This window comes from Chlorocebus sabaeus, chromosome 20 (assembly GCF_047675955.1).
Source record: "Chlorocebus sabaeus isolate Y175 chromosome 20, mChlSab1.0.hap1, whole genome shotgun sequence".
NCBI classification, from domain to species: Eukaryota; Metazoa; Chordata; class Mammalia; order Primates; family Cercopithecidae; genus Chlorocebus; species Chlorocebus sabaeus.
This window is the reverse complement of record NC_132923.1, coordinates 20,972,616-20,989,808: the sequence shown is the minus strand read 5'-3', so window position 1 is coordinate 20,989,808 and position 17,193 is coordinate 20,972,616. Positions and strand designations below refer to the sequence as shown.

The 17,193-nt window shown below is 44.5% G+C and overlaps 1 protein-coding gene across 2 annotated transcripts in view; it reads left to right on the top strand.

The window, feature by feature from the left end:
• The window catches only part of VANGL1 (VANGL planar cell polarity protein 1), a 52,429-nt gene that overhangs the window by 1,449 nt on the left and 33,787 nt on the right, over positions 1 to 17,193 (top strand). The window contains exons 1-4 of one of the 2 annotated variants that reach the window (XM_073008456.1): positions 1,307 to 1,473; positions 2,810 to 2,981; positions 7,842 to 8,053; positions 16,456 to 16,588. In XM_073008456.1, the coding sequence (XP_072864557.1) occupies positions 7,983 to 8,053; positions 16,456 to 16,588 (204 nt within the window). In that variant the 5' untranslated portion in view covers positions 1,307 to 1,473; positions 2,810 to 2,981; positions 7,842 to 7,982. Of the gene's footprint in view, positions 1 to 1,306; positions 1,474 to 2,809; positions 2,982 to 7,841; positions 8,054 to 16,455; positions 16,589 to 17,193 lie in introns of those variants that run through there. The other variant, XM_073008454.1, reaches the window with a different exon arrangement.

Sequence of the window (17,193 nt, the reverse complement as noted above, 5' to 3'; positions counted from 1 at the left end):
AGAGGTAATTAGCCATTTTCTGTAACCACTAATTATAGAGTTTTTAGAGTTGAATTAAATCAATGTGATATAGTTGGGGCTTTGATTTGTGGGAGGAAACTGTTTCTTTTTCCAGTTCAAAGAAATAACACGCTTCACCTATCCATGAGCATTAAACATTCCCAAACGTTGATGTCTCTCAGTATAATTAGTGAAAACACTTAAGTGTGAAATTTCACTGTCAACAATGTTGGCAGTGAGGCTTGCTTGCAACTTAATTTGTAAGTAAAATGGGAGAAGAATTTTGAGAGTGTTATATTTGTAAGGACTGCTTGCCAAGCAGTACATTTTTTATTGTCTTATGTATTAAGCAACATAAGGACAAAACCATAAAGGAAATTTAAAGTTTCTTTACCAAGCAACAATTCCATGTCACCCTTTGTTTGAAGGATAAATGCGTTGAATGAAGAAGGCATTCTCCCCTTCATCATCCCCTTAACACACATATATACACACACCGTGCTTGCTACCCTAGGCCTTATCAGCAATTTGGGTGGGATGGGCCCTTGTCATATTGTGTTTTAATTGGAGGTCTCCACATTGGGGCTGTGAGCTGCTTAGGAGTTAGAACTATTTTAGATTCATTTCTTTTCTCCTGAATGCCCCACAATGCTTGGGACACTGAACCTGTGAGTAGAAGTTGAAATTGCAAAATTCTCTGTGGGGTTATATGTGGTTTGGGACAATTTATGATTGTTGCTTATACTCCTCTATATAAACAAACAATTCTAGTAATTGCTACAGTGCTGTCAATTGTCTGTAGCTAAGAGCACAGGTTCTGGAGTTAGACTCTCAACATTCAAGCCCTGGCTCATGTGTCAATCTGGTTTCCCTGACTAACATGATATTAATGTTTTATTTTCCTTAAAGGCTTGTTATGAGGATTAAGTGAGATATTACATGTAAGTGACTTTAAACAGCATCTAACACATAGTAAACACTTGACAACTAGAAACTGTTAGAGTATTACCATCATCTCTGTAAAGTCAGCTAGCTGGTTGGGGTCTCGCTATATAGGGCGTGTGATTTGGGCATCCTGCTATTCTATTTTCCTTAAGATGGAAAAGGTTAGGTGGGCTTGTGATTGGACCACGTTTCTGTTAGCAGTATTGGTTTGATGTTAGCAGTACTAAAGTTTGATGCAAGGATACATGTGTGTTCTGTTGTCTTTAGCAGTGTCCTTCTGAATCCCACTTAGAGAACAGCAGTGACTAGACTCTGTACCATCAGATTTACAGAGGAGATGGTACTCATGAGATCTATCTTTCTGAAGTTTAAATATCTGGCAGGGGACAAGGGAGTCACTTGCCTTCAAATATACATCACATAACTCCAGACATGTTACTTCACGGCTCTTCAGAAATCTGTACCCAGTTGCTGGAGGTGTTTTGGGGGTAGTTCATCACTGGAGCTGAGAGAAGTTATTCTGGCAAGGTGAGTGGAAGTCATTGGCCAAACAAGTAAAACGAAGTTAACGTTTTCTTTCCTTGTAAATAATGACCCAGAATCATTCATTTGTAAGCTGTTGTAATAAAAGAATCAATGGGTTTGTCACAAATGCCATCAGCCCAGCAAGATCCTCACATCAGTGACCTGCATGATATTTGATGGTTTATAGACCGCAAGTTCAAAATGTTTTATAGATCTGCCCTGCACCTCTGCCCACTCCTTTCCAGGCCCATGCCCCTCCAAATAAACCCACTAAAACACACACAGTTTTCTCTGGTCTCTCTGACATTTGCTTCCAACCTGGGGATGGTAAATAGAGGCCTGTAAGAAACAGAATAGAAATCACTTGTTACTTAGCTATAGTTAATAGTAGTAGTTAAAGGTGGTAGCAGAGACCAGAAAAATGTGTATAAGTTCAGTGAAAATGATACAGAAGTTTTATGCCGTACAAGCCCTTCAGTTCTTCCTAACTGAAGGAATTTTACTCTAGTGAATACTAGTAGTAGTTGATAGTTGTGAGTGCCTACCATGTGCTAGGCACTGTTCTAGTAATTTGTATGAATTATCTTATTTAATGCCCACCACAGATCTATAAGTAAAATAAAATCTGTTGTTACAGTTAGGGAAACTGAGGCAGAGAGCAGTTAAGTAACTTGCTCTGAGGTCACACAGTAAGTACTAGAGCCAGGATTCGAATGCTCTTAACCCACAATCTGGGCTCATTGCTACTCTCTAGAAGAATAGTTGACTCTAAACAAAATTATTCCAATTGTCACTTTCCCCTTGAGTGCCATTTAATTAAAAATGGGTACCCCTAAGAAGAATGTTAGCTTCAAGACAAAATATAAATAATAATTAATAGCATAATCTCTGCAGAAATCTATATAAAAATCAAGTATTCAACGTAATGTACACAGCATATATAAGCATGGTTGTACCAGACAGCACTTTTCCTTGGAAGTAGATCTACTTACTGCATAGGAAGCAAAATGTCTCTTTAAATTCAGTGCATGTCTCTGTACCCCTTACATAGTAACCTTCCAAACCAGAGCTCCCTTAATTACTTAATAGCTCTAGGCAGAGCTGTTGATGTTTTTATAATTTCCTTTTTGCGAAGGTTAGCGTGTGTTTACCACTGTCATTATCATAACGTATTATTTCCTTCATACGATTTGCTAAACACTGTGTTTTCGTTTTAAGTAGTAGGATTTTTATATGAGTGAACATGACCTTAGGAGAGAATTCTGTTTGAGGCTGCTTATCTTCATTTTGCTTTTGATAAAGGGTGGTAAAGGAGGTTCTCTCTGACATTTTTGCCTAGGAAGTCCAGAATTGAAGACACTGCCACTCAGAAGCACCCTGTGCACCTATCTCCCCGTGCTGACCTTGCCTGCGTGCAATGTGGTTCGATGAGCCTGGCCCTGCCCTGCTACTTGCCTCCAGCCACTACCCAAGCAGTGCCAAGCAGTGCACTCTTAAGGGGTGGGTGACAGGTGAGGCGAGATGCTCTTGGGCAGTGGCTGAAAGAGGCTGCTGCTGATTTTTACTCAGTGTGTCTGGAGTATGAACTCTGCCCCTGAGTGGGACTGCCATGCAAGCCAGTAGTATAGCTCTATTTTTGATAGTTCTGGTATCATGGCTCTATCTAATATCTGCATCTTTTTTTTTTTTTTCACCTCTAAAACTAAGGATTTAAAATAGATAATTTCTAAAGTTTCTTCCACAATGAATCTATGGCCTCGTGTCCTAAGATCTGCCACAAAACCCTTCATTCAGCAGACGTTTGTAGGGTACCCATAATGTCCTAGGAGCTGGAAAGACAGTCATGAAAGTGCCTCTGCCCTCATGGAGCTTACAGCCTGTAAAGGAACTAGACAATAAGTGCTCACACAAACAAATGTATCACTGGAAGTTGGATAGAAAGGAAGAGTACAGGGTGCTGGAAAAGAGCCTGATTGAGATTGAAGGATCAGGAAAGGCCTCTTGAAAGGAGCAGTATTTAAATTAGGGAGTGATGAGTAGGAATTTAGCAAAACAGAGCATGTAAAGGGTGAGTACCAACAGATATACTGGGCTCTGCCAAAGCCCTAAGACTACCTTAAAGGAGCTGGGGCTAGAGAAGGAGGAGGGAGCTAGCGCACTGGGCAGGACATTGCATACCAAATGAAAGATTTTTGTATTTTATTTAAAGTGCAGTGGGACACCATGGAAAGGTTTTAAACAGGGAAGTGATGTCTGCATTGTAATTTAAAAGGTCACTCTGGTTGCTGCCCAGCCTGGGCCAAACACAATATGAGTCATATGAGGGGTCACTGTGATAGACAGTTCTAGGTTCTAGGAGCCATATTCCCACCTTTATATGACTGTCCCATTCATGCTGTTATGACAGTCTATCAGTTTATTACCCTGGGAACCTGATTCCTTTTCATTGCTTTATTATCTTTTCTGATAAGGGATTCCTTCTGACCTTATCATGAGTTTTGTTAATTTATTGTGTATGCAAGGGAACTATTGCATAGATATATCATTGCAGTGATAAGCTTCAGGATATCCTTTTCTATTAAGTCTGTTGAAAATCCAAAGTCGAGTTCACTTTGGATTTTATTCAGTTTGCCTCTTACTGCATCCTTTTAATCCTCACTCAGATCTTGGATAGGATAAGAGTTGGTAACTATTAGAAACGGTATGACTTACAAGGGGCCTGAGCTGTGTGTAGACTGATGAGGACACCTGGAGGCTTTGTAGTGGTCTAGCCCTGTGTAGGTGGAGCCTGGAGGAAGTGGGTGGCTGTGAATCAGTAGAGGGAGGGGAGGATCAGAGAGGGTGTTGAAGGTGGCACAGGGTTGGATCCATAGGATGAGGGTATTGCTTTAGCTGAGGAATTGGGAAGAACAGGACAGGATACCGGAGAGCACCTTTGAGAGGGATGATGGTATTCCCAAGGGGAGCAAGAAGAATCTCAGTAGGAAATGTGCACTTGGGATTTAGTCTTTCAGTAAGTATTTGTTGGGTATCTGTTATGTTCAAAATATCCTGGGTGGAGGTAAGGCATAGCTGCTATATTCAAGGAGCTTCTGCCGTAGGAAATCTGTGGATGGAGAAGAATGAGAAGAGTTTTGAATGTGAAGGGATAAGGTGGTGAGGGGAGAGGAGAGGGAGTGTTAGAGGAGAAGTAGTAACATAAGTGGCATCAAATTGGAGGCTAGCAAGCTACAGAGAAACTCTACTAGGGCAAGCAGTGTGCCTTTGTCATTGCTGTGCCCTAGTGTTGCTTAGCATGGTCATGTAGATGCCACTTAATATGGAGGTGGATGGACTAATAAATGAAATAAAAAGCACTGGGGGAGGAGGACAAGGATGTTACTTGGCTCACAGCAATCCTTGGCCAACTTTGAGTTGTTTCAGTGGAGTGTTGTGGATGGGGATTTGGAGTGACAGTGGAGAAGGAGGGAGTGACAGCATGTATAGACCGCTCCTTTGGTAAGTACAGGAAGGAACTGTGGGAGGGAAACCGGACTAGGGTGGTTGGTAGAGTTAGATAAAGCCTTTCCCTGGAGGGCATTTGGGATCCATGGTTTCCTTTGAGGGACAGGTCTGGAGTTGTCTTAATGAATGGCCACAAGTTTTCAATGAGGACAAGGAATGAAGTCCTCTGGCAGAGGGGGAAGGGAATAAAACTTGGGTTACCATGTGCCAGAGACTTTACCTTTGCAGTTTCGTTTAATCCTCGCAAGAACCCTGGGAAGAGAGAATATTAAATGACCTCATTTTATGGGGCGGGGTTGGACAAGCTCAGAGAGGCAAACATCTGCCCCCTGATGTCACAGCTAGGAAGCACCGAGCTGGGTCTGCCCAGATCTGCGGGGCCTGGGCCGCCAGCCTGTGAGACACTCCAGCAGCATTTAGCAAAAAGTAGCTGGAAGTTGGGATGGATTGGGGAATCCAGAGTTATGGGATGCAAGGCAGAAAGAGTGTAGGAGTTGTGAAGGGTTAATTATGAATCTAGAAGAGAGAGGGAAATCAGTGTTCTGGGCCAGGGAACTGGACATTAGAATCTGCAGATCAGCAGAGAGCTGGGTGAGGGGCTTTCAGGGAGGATCTCAATTCACTCAGGGCTGGAGATCTTCGATGCACATCCTAATGTTGACGGCTGCCTGTTATGAAGCAGGTGAGAAAACAGCAAAGCCCAGGGCAGAAAGGAAGTGAGACTGAGGTGCTGAAAGCTGATTGAAATTGCTAGTGAAAATGGTGGAGACAGTAGGCAGAAAAAAAGATGACTCAGCTCTTGAAGTCTTCTAGGAAAGTAGGGTAAGTGAGGAGCAAAACTTAGCATTTAAAAAAGGCCTGCTGTGTTTGTTTTCACATTTAATCTTTACAGCTACCTCCCCCACCAAACGCCCACCATAATAGGCTGCCTTGCTTCCTTTTTATGGATTGGGAAATCTCTGAGGCTCCAAGGAGAAATTGCTTTGCCCAGGTGTACAGCTAGTTAGTAGGCAGCGGACTGAGATGTGAGCTCCATTCTGTCTGACTGCAGGTGAGCCCATAGGTGAGCTTTGTGGCAGGAAGGCTGGCACAGAGACTGTTATCTGCTCTGCTTCTTTCCAAGCATTTCTCTCATTAGGAAGACAGAGGAACAAGGGTTTCGGAACCCGCAAAGGGAGTACTGATAGACACGGACTTTCATTTACCTAACACATCTGGAGCTCGTGCTGGGTGCCTTCAAAGTTGTTAGCTCATTTGGTCTTAACAGCAACCCTGATGTTTGCATTTTACAGTTACATGTTCAAAGAGGTTTGCTCATTTTGACTGGGGCCTGATAGCTAATAAGTGAGTAAAACCCGAGATTGGAACCCACCTCTGGAAACTGTATCTGCTTATATTTTCAGATCAACCTGTGAGGTTGCTGGCTGGTTGGTTTACCCTGTTTAACAGATGAGGAAACTGAGGCATAAGAAAGACAGTGGCTGGGCTCAGACTAGAACTCAGGTTTCTCCAGGGCTAGCCTTGGGCTCTTGATAGCAGAGGAGAAGTGAAATGGCAAGTAAGGGCATCAGGGACAAAGGAGACTGGCCCTGGGTGGCAGATCTTGGAAGTCAATGTACCTGACTCCCAGGAAGAATGAATGGTAAGGGTAAATACACCCTAAGTGGGATGGGAGGCTGTGGGGGCTGTATTGGAGGTATATGGCAATTTGTGCTGACCTGATTCCCTCCAGACTTACGTGTCATTGCTGGGGTCAGGGAAACGTGGCCTCCTCCCAGGAGGGTTAGGGTATGGCATTTACAGCTCCTTTGTTTTTTCTTCACACTTATCTCACTGGCTGTGTTTGCAGTTTCAGCTTCCAGCGCTGGAAGAAGGAACCCTGTTGAGCTGAGACTAGCTCTGGGGTGAGGGGTGCAGAGAGAGACAGAACTTGTGGATCTCGGTTTTCTCGAAGTAAAAAGTTTAGCATGTGGGAGTTCAGGAATGTACTTGGAAATGTTTCCAATTTATTTTTATTGCAAAGCGATATCTAATGAAAATGTGGGAAAAGACCCAGGAGCCTGCAAATAATACATTGCCTGCTTTTATTTTCTGTGTCTCCTTTAAAAATCTTTGTCCTTACCAAGGCAATTTTATATGATTGTAACTGTAATGTTGGTGCACTGTGTATCAACCATACTGTATCCTGCTTTTAAAATTTATCATTATAAGAGTTTCCATTCTTTATAATGATCATTTTAAACATATGTGATACTTTTTTGGTGGATGAACCATGTTTTCCTTACCAATTCCTGTATTCTGAGGGCATTTAGATTGTTCCTGGCATTTTATTATTTATAGACAATGAGACAACAATAATTTTTCTTTGAAAAAGAAATCAGTTCCCTAAGGTAAATTCTTAGAAATTTGGATGCTAGATCAAAAAGATTGAAGATTTTTTTTTCAATTGCCTTTTGGAAATTATGACCGAATCCCTTAAAAGCAACTTCGCTGAGTATTGTTTTTATAACCAGCAAACTGGCAGTTGGGGGCTGGGCATTGTGTGGAGGGCCAGAGATGTGGAAAGTCACCTCCTAAAGCCAGTGAGCAGGCGTCAGGCCATGCTGAGGAAGTGGATGTGTGCCTCCCGTTTTCCTGCTGCTGTGATAGGGGTTTAGCTTGCTCAGCACCTATCCTGTCTCCCTCCCAGACACCTGGGAAAGCCGGTTGCTGCATGGGTAGAGCATTTAGAGTTCAGCTGCTTCACCCTCGCTTGCTTGTTCCATGATAGAGACCCCAGAGAGGAGATGTGGCTTTGTCATTTATCTTTCAGCCCCATTAAGGTTGGCTTTGAAGATTAATGTCTTGTTTTTTTCCCTCTTTCCCAGAATTTGTTCCTGTTGAAGAGTGCCTGCTCGTCTAATTTCCAGACTCCTTGAGGTTTTAGGAGTCTGGTAGGTGAAATTCTCTACCTCTAAGGAGAAACAGTACCTGCTCCTTCCTTCCTCAAGGGCAAGTCCTCCATTGCTATGGATACCGAATCCACTTATTCTGGATATTCTTACTATTCAAGTCATTCGAAAAAATCTCACAGACAAGGGTATGTAAGTTGTTCATTATTCCACTTTTCCTTTTGGGGAAACCTACAGGTTGGTGAGGTTCTCTACAGTCACTTTTCACTGACTCGGCGCTGGAGCTCAGGTCCGTTGGTGCGTGAGAAGCTGAGCTTTAAGAGCATTTCACATTCTCGGGAGTAACTATGCCACCAGTTTACATTTTATAGCCACCATTAGAGTTGATGACTTTAATTTCTCACAATTGGTTTTAAATTAAAGTTGCTTCCTGCAGTGGAAATGTTTTTCATTTCTAGGTATTTTTTTTTTTGAGACAGAATCTCAGAATCTCGCTCTGTGGCCCAGGCTGGAGTGCAGTGGCGCGATCTCAGCTCACTGCAAGCTCCACCTCCCGGGTTCATGCCATTCTTCTGCCTCGGCCTCCCGAGTAGCTGGGATTACAGGCTCCCGCTACCACACCGGGCTAATTTTGTATTTTTAGTAGAGACGGGGTTTCACCTTGTTAGCCAGGATAGTCTCGATCTCCTGACCTCGTGATCCTCCTGCCTCGGTTTCTAGGTATTTTTTATAGGTATCAGCTCTCCTGAAAGCTTTATGAAGAATGTAAATGGAAGATTTAAAAAGTGTTCATTGCTTGTTGGTTTTCACTCGAAGTTGTTGACTCATTGTCCATTATGCCTTTGTCATGAGGCTTATTTAGTGAACTGGTAGGATTGGCCTGGTACCTTATTTCTCTTTGACTAATCTTCAGGTGAACAAATTTGGGTTTTGAAAACACTGTCCTGGGCGGTATTGGTCAAACTCCCCCTTCTCTGCAAAATTAGCAGGTATGCACTGGTATTCTTAGGACCTGCTGTGTGACTGACCTGTAGAATGTTTGCTAAGTAGAAGAGCAAATGAATGAATAAAGAAATCAGTGAACAGCTAGGTGGGACTGTACCAGTTAGAATTGTACTTGGTGAAATTGTAGTGCTGCCATTTACTTAGCGTCCTCATCTGTGAAATGGGTACAGCAGTCCTCTCCTACAGGGCTGTTGAGAGGATTAAATGAGATTATGCTTGTAAAGCATGTAATGCAGTACGGGTTGGAGGTCACCCACCAGTGGCTAGATTAATACTGTAATGGCCTTGGCATTTTAGCGCTATGTTCCAAGGTACCGACTGGCCCCAGCCCAAAGGCCCAGCTCTGCACTGGCTTGGGAATAGTGATTGTAGTGGTTTTTCCCTGACTGAGCTCTTCCCCATACAAGCAGCCGAATACAGAGAGATTTTGTTCTGTAAAACAGCAGTGAGCTACATATATCTAATGATTTACAAGCCCATCTGGATTACTCACATAGAAAAAGGTTTGGGAGGGTATACTCCAAACTGCTAGGAGTGGTCATCCACAGGGGGAGGCTCGGCAGAAGCTGGAGACTAATGGGAACTTTCCTTTTTCTTTTCGTACTTGTTCAGTTTTTTTTACAAGTGTATATTTTGTAATTTTTAGAAATGAATGGAACAGAATATGAAGGAAAGGTGCTCAAAGATATTTGATGACGTGAGAAAATGTTCATGAGACCATGTTATAAGAAACAGGATTCAAAATGTTGTATGCTATAATAGTTACATATACATATGATGAGTATTCACATGGTGACTGTGCCTGTCTCTGAGTACAGGACTATGGTGGTATTTTCTTTTTAACTTTAATTGTTTTCTAAATTTTAATGTATTGCTCTTATAAAAATTTGAGGAAAGCATGTCAGTGAGCTTGTGCTGGAGTCCAGGTAAGGCTTTCAAATAAGGATGAGAAACAGAAGGAGCTTGGGGCAGGTGCTGCTGGACGGGGCCTGTGGTAACATGGCAGAGCCCAGCTCCTGAGACAGTCAGAAGCCCTCTGGCCACAAGAATTAAATCACACATTTCAGCTGGTGGGTAAACTTATCAGATTAATTATGAAATGCCAGAAACAGCTGTTTTAAAATACTAGTTTTTTAGCCCTACCAATTCCCTTGTCAATACCAGGCTTCCCTCATCCACACCACAATGACAGAAGTAGGAATTTGGGATTCCCTGGGTGCTTGGGGGTGAATAAAGGAGGTTGGCTTGCAGTATCCTTTGTGGGAACCATCTCTGGCCTCTTTTGTCTACACTCGAGTTCTGACTTTCACGCTTTGGGGCCCATTGCTATGCTCTGCTATTTCCTTAGGCCTCTTGGGGCCTCCAGAAGTTGATATTCCAATGCCCTTGTAGTAACTTTAAGAGACTGTAACTTCCAATTAAAACAACAGGCAGAATTTTTAATGTATTCTTGGACCCATATGGAAAGTACTTGGCAAATGTTAATACAGGCTGAGACTTTTAATCAATTATTCAAAAAATGTTCCTGGATATCTACTCTGAGAAAAGCTCTGACAGAGGAGATGAGCATTAGAGATTTGTAGGTGCACTCCATGGGTTCTTTAAAAAACACCACTACCACCTATGGGTGGTGGATTCTCCAACTGACAGCAGCATAGGGCACAGCAACTATGGGGCGAGGGATACCATCCCTAGGGAGCATGGGCTGTGGTGTACTTTGCTGGGGCCTAAAGAATGTTAAGCAGGGCCGGGCGCGGTGGCTCAAGCCTGTAATCCCAGCACTTTGGGAGGCCAAGATGGGCGGATCACGAGGTCAGGAGATCGAGACCAGCCTAGCTAACATAGTGAAACCCCGTCTGTACTGAAAAATACAAAAAAACTAGCCGGGCGACGTGGCAGGCGCCGGTAGTCCCAGCTACTCGGGAGGCTGAGGCAGGAGAATGGCGTAAACCCGGGAGGCGGAGCTTGCAGTGAGCTGAGATCCGGCCACTGCACTCCAGCCTGGGTGACAGAGCAAGACTCCGTCTCAAGAATGTTAAGCAGGAGGGTTGCCCTCCACAGGCCTGAGAGCAGGCCCCAGGCCCAGCCGAGGGTGTTTTGTCCCAGGAGTGTTCCTGTGAAGGCTGCCCTGCTCAGAGGTTTGTTGGGAACTTGAATGGAAGGGTAAGAGGCAGGTTGGGGCTGGTGGGGGGGTGGGACCATGCTCTTTAGTAATTTTAGTCAGACTCCCCACTCAGGGAGGAATAATGAAGTGCACCAAACTTGATATGCCTGATTATACCATGATCATCTTAGAAGACTGGCCAGGTTCCAAGCAGATGACAAGTGACTCTTTTCTCATGAAGAGGTCAGTGGCCTGGTTTTGCGATGCCTGCAGTCTCCAGAGGGTGTCCAGTTAACTTGCTGGGAGAATGGTGTGGACTCTTGCTGACCCCACCTAACCTTTGGGTTTGGAGCACAAGTTCCCTGATTTAAACACAGCAGCTGCCAGTCACGTTAACTGCTGTGGGGGTGCCTGCTCGGCCCCTCCCTCATAGCCATTATCTCCTATTCTCACAGCAGTGCTAGAATGGCGGGAGGTCGTAGCCCCATTTTACAGGTGTTGAAATCGAGGCACAGAGGGCAGCGTTATTTGCCTAAAATTCCAAAGTTAGTAGGTGCCCTTAGCAGATTTTGGGCCCACCTCGTTTCTTTAGAAGGGAAATGCTACTTTTGGAAAGGGAAATGAAGGGTGACTCATGTGACGAATGTGCTAAAATGCACAAAAAGAGGGCCGCCAGGGCAGTGGAGGAATTGGTGCTTTTGTTCCAGGGCTGCTTCAGAGTCTGTGTGCTCAGGGCCCAGCCCTCTTACCCCAGCCATAGCCAAGAGGAAGCAGCCAGCCGGGCCCCAGCAGCCAGCAGAGAGAATGGACAGGTCGTGGGTTGTGGGAGAGAAGGAAAGGGAGGAGTAACCGGTGGGGCCAGCTTTCCCCAAATAGAAATAGGCAAACAACAGAAACAGGACTAAATAATCTTCCCAGGAAATGCTGACTGTAAGTGGGAACAGTGAGAATTACAGGGGTTCTAGCTGGAACGAGGAGGGTGACAGCAACCCCCAAGGGCTTAGCTCTAGAACTACCTAAACAGACGCATTTGCTCACACACGTGCGGTGCAGACACATGCCCGAGCTGCCTGCATGCCACCACTTGCTCTTCCTGCCCCTCACACAACACGCACAGATATACTTATCTTTACTCCTACAGGCAGATGTTGCGTGGAGACAGATTCAGAGATAAAGATACAAAGAAAAACTCTCGCAGCTGACACAGCTGCCCACCAAAGGCACAGAGGTGATCCAGACCACTGAGGCAGAGTTGGAAAAACACACATGTGTACATGTGTTTGTAACACCCCTCCCCCTGTGGCTTGGCAGTCTGTTTACTCCCGTGGTCTCCCATTTCCATACTCTTAGACGCCGTGAACGGATTGTCTTCATCAATGGGGAACCCTCTCCCAGACAGCGCTTGGCAGCCATAGGTTTTCCCTGGAGTTGTAGCATCTGGAGCTACAGGGATGAGCCTTTGAGTACCTATTACAGTGAAGTGGCCGCACTGTGACCTGCAGTTCTGCAGACAGGAAGGCACTGAATGCCAGGATTTTTGTAGAGTGTGACTATGAAGTCCTGGCTTGGCTCAGAGACCTTCTTAGAGCAGTAATTTGGGACCAGTGATTTCTGATAAAGTTTTTCTAATTTCCTAATAATTTTTTTCTAATAAAAGCCATATGGCAGGTCCTGCTCCGTCGGTAGCGTGACCAGTACCTGGCGCAGTGCTAGTGTTGAGCTGACAGGAAGTGCCTCACCTTCAACTCTCACTTGACAGTGAGTGGAAGACTCTTGGCTCAGGGTATCCCTCAGTCATGACTGCACACTGTTCCGAACCTTTCTCCCAACTTCATCCACTTCATACTATTTTAATAAAGCAGCGCTGTGTATTATAACATTGTGCAGCTGAGCATCACACTCATGGCTCCCATTATCAAGCCCCTATTACATACAGGGCGTTTCACAAAGAAGCAGACTTCCAGGCAGTCACTCAGCAACCTCCTCCCAGGAGCATTCGGGGAAGAGAATCTTGGGGCAAGTTTCCTTTACCACCTGCATTCACCTGGGATGCTGGGGAAATTTTTGATTTCTGTTGTCTCCCTTCCAGAAAATTATTTGAGAGTGGGGTCAACAAATCTGCACTTGAGTCCATACCCAGGGTAGTTTTTCTGTAGCGTTTTTTAAGTTTAAGAAGTTTTTAAAGTTTAAGACACACTGGTTAGGGTTTTGGGCTCTGGAGGATGAGAAACCTTCCTTGGGTTATCAGATGACAGGTTCTTCTCTGGTTTCCCTCCGATGTTATCAGGGGAATTGTTAAACAGTTGTTTCACATTTGGGTGCTCCTGGGCCTTTTAAGAGCCAGGCTGGGAGGGCTGGTGATAGGAACCCTGGCTGGCAACAGAGGCTGTTTTCACCTCTGGGTGGCTCCCCACCTGCTTTCTGCCCTGGTAGGGTGCAGGCTCCGGGAATTGGCACTCAATGAAAGAATTTTGATTTCCAGTGGAATTTGTGCTGTCACAAGATTTGACCCATGGGACTAGTGAATAGATCGATGGGTTAGGTGAGCATGTGACTTGGCTGGTGGCCGAGAGAGTGATAAATGTGAGAGCAGTTGGGGAAAATGGAAGCGGATTAAGATAGAAGAGGGGCATTGTCCATCTGGCCGGTGGCGGGGCTGGTGGAGCAGCAGTTCTAGACCTATTCTGAGTTTAGTTCTGAAACCGATTAAACACGGGGGAAGTCTCTCCCAAATTGTTTATGGTTTCTCACAGTGGGTGCCTTTTGAAGTGATTGTTTTTGACAGCCCAGAGTGTTGGGCACACAGCTTTGTGCTATCTAAGGTCCAATTGTTACTCCTAGCAATAGCTTCAAAGGCATATTTCATAGCTCTAATAGTTTTAAAGTATAAGGGTGTGAGAATGATTTGAAGAATATTTATGCCATGAAATCTTCCAATTGCTCTTCAACACGGTGCACCATAGTGGATGTGAATAGAAGTGGTGGCAACAGACCTGAATTCAGGTCTGCCACTGACTATAATACTACTTTGAGAAGTAACTTGAACTCTGTAAGCCACAGTTTCCTTGTCTGTAAAATGAAGACGATAATACTGGCTTCATAGGATTATAATTAGGATTGAATGAAATATAGTGAAGCATTCAGCAAAGTGTTCTGTAAATTGGGGTAGGATGTGAGGTAATTGGCCTTGTTAGATGCATCTCTGGGTAAACAACCAAATTCTCTGCTTATTTGGCTGTTTCCCTAGCTGCCTTGTTAAAATAAAACACCTGAGTTGACCAGAACACCTCTATTTTTAGAATCTAACTTTGCGGTTGTATTAGTCTCTCCTTGCATGGCCATAAAGAAATACCTGACACCTTCATCAAGAAATGAGGTTTAACTGGCTCACGGTCCTGCGGGCTTTACAGGAAGCATGGTACTGACATCTGCTTGGCTTCTAGAGAGGCCTCAGGAAGCTTACAGTCATGGCAGAAGGCGAAGTGGGAGCAGGCACATCACATGGTGAAAGCGGGAGCAAGAGAGGGAGTTGGGAGAGGAGGTGCAGCACACTTTTAAACAACCAGATCTCCCAAGAACTCACTCGCTTTCGTGAAGATAGCACCAAGCCATGAGGGATCTGTCCCCATGATCCAGACACCTCTCACCAGGCCCCACCTCCAGCATTGGGGATTACAGTTCAGCACGAGATTTGGGTAGGGACAACTATCCAAACTGTATCAGCAACAGACTGTAATTATAAGTTATGTTCTAGGAATAGAATTGTTGTCGCTGAAAGATTCCCTTGGCATGGGAGCCTCCTGGCTCTTTGAAGGAATCAGTCAATGCTTATCCCAGGGAGATAATGATAACGTAGAAGTTTGACAAGAAATCTACGTTTTCTTAAGCTAAGTAGTAGGTTAACAGAAGATGGGTTCTGTGTTAATAGTTCCATTTACATCTCTTTCTCCAAGGTATACACACTCTGCGTCACTAAGTCAAGACACCGTTCTTTGACATTGGCTAATAGTAATAGCAATCATAGCCACTGCATTAGCACTTACTCCACATCCTTGTACTGAGCACTGCTTACATTATGTGATGTTGTTGTTGTCACCATTACATACATAAGGAAGCTGAGGTTTTCAGAGATTGAGTAACTTGTGCAAGATCACACATCTGGTAGGGCAAAACCAAGATCTGTTTGTCTCCAAAATCTGCTTCTATCCTGCCTGGGAGACCTTGGGAATGACGACGGTGAGTGGTTGTAGGAAGGAGGGCTGATGTCATGGTGGCTGTGGGGGCAGGAGGCTGAGGGAACTCACTGACCCTTGAGGGGCTCCTGAGGTAGGGGCTTCTGGGTTTCCTGTTGGCAACGGGAGGAGGAGTGCCAGTTCCCATAAGTGGTTATTGCCCAGGTTGTGACCTGGGTTTGGCCACAGTGATTGGTTCCTTTTGGAATTTCATGAATGACCCCCAGGCAGGGTTCTTACAATCACGCTGGAGACCACCCAGGAAGTTCCTGTGGGGTAAAATGATGCAGCAGCCTGCTTTCCTCAGAAGGCCTGAAACCCTCCCCGTGTACACACACACACATACACACACACACACACACACACATACACGCACTCACACACACACACCCTCCACCCCTCTTGGTGTCTTTGGCCTTTTGTCCTAGCTTGTTTGTTTCTATGGATGTCTTCAAGTTCAGCTAGAACCTATGGGAATGACTTAGTTTTGAACCTGTAAGAATGAGAAGTAAACAGTTCTTTGTAGTGACTTTGAATTTCCTTTCTTCTCCTGTCCAAAGGTGAAGGGTGAAAATTGTCCCAGATTTTTTTGGACATACCAAAGCTTAGATATTCTACAGTGTTGTCCCAATTTTAAAAGCCCTAGAAAATTGGTTAAGGCAAATTTTAACTAAATCAAATCAGTAATTATTACAATAAAGTGTAACTAGCTACATAAATCCTAACATTACAATTTTAGGCTTTGAAAAAATATCACTGTTGATAGAGGAAGAGTGACAGGTGGTTGTTTACAAGTGTGTCGTGCCTCCTCTCCCAACTCTCTCTCTTGCTCCCGCTTTCACCATGTGATGTGCCTGCTCCCACTTCGCCTTCTGCCATGACTGTAAGCTTCCTGAGGCCTCTCTAGAAGCCAAGCAGATGTCAGTACCATGCTTCCTGTAAAGCCTGCAGGACCGTGAGCCAGTTAAACCTCATTTCTTTATGAAGGTTTCAGGTATTTCTTTATGGCAACGCAAGAAGAGTGTTTTGGGTCTTGGGATGGTAGAAAGAAATATTAAGTAGGGAGTAAAGATCAATGCACCCCTTGAAGTGTGGTGAAGATGGGTGGGTTTTGATGCAGTGTGTGCGGGTGTGTGTGTGTGCGTGCGTGTGTAGAACTTTCCTAAATTCAAAATGATACTTACATTTTGATAAACCCAGAGAGTTAATTAACATGGCATAAATGTGCTAGCTCGTTGTTGTTTTTCAGGGAGAGAACTAGAGAGAGACATAAGTCACCCCGGAATAAAGATGGCAGAGGGTCAGAAAAATCTGTCACCATTCAACCTCCCACTGGAGAGCCCCTGTTGGGAAATGATTCTGCTCGGACAGAGGAAGTTCAGGTAAGGATCAAAGGTAGTCTCTAAGCACACTGCCACTTGACCAAGACTCCTTTCTGTAAATGTTTTCCTTAGGTTCTCTTGGGTTTTTGTCTTTATTTTTCTAGCATGCTAATTTATCTATGTCCCGTGATCTCTTTTTGGTCTGAGGACAGCCTGTCCTGCCCTTTGGTAGCTTGGGGATTCTTCTGAAGTATGATTGGTTGGCCTGCTTTGCATGGTGTGGAAAAGAAATTAGCAAGGTTGATGACAGGGTAGGGAAGGGAAAAGCTGAAGTATCTCACTGCTCATTTCACAATGGAACAGTGTAAGAGGGAGAAGGAAACTCAGAAACCCTAAGAAGAAGTTTGAAAAACGTGGGACAGCCCAGACTGACCGTTACTACTAGAGCTATGCAGTAAATCAGAGGCCGCACACTCAGATGCCTGGTAGAGAAACATAAGTTAATTAAGGAGGCCCTGGATCAAAAAGAGGGGCAAAAATATATCAAACAAGCTTTGGGTTAAGAGCAGTCTGTGCAGTGCATCAGTGTGAGTGCTGTAGTGTGGTGTGAAGGAGCCTGTGGCTAACTGGAGAATGCATTGCCTCTGTAAAGGAAACAGTAGCCC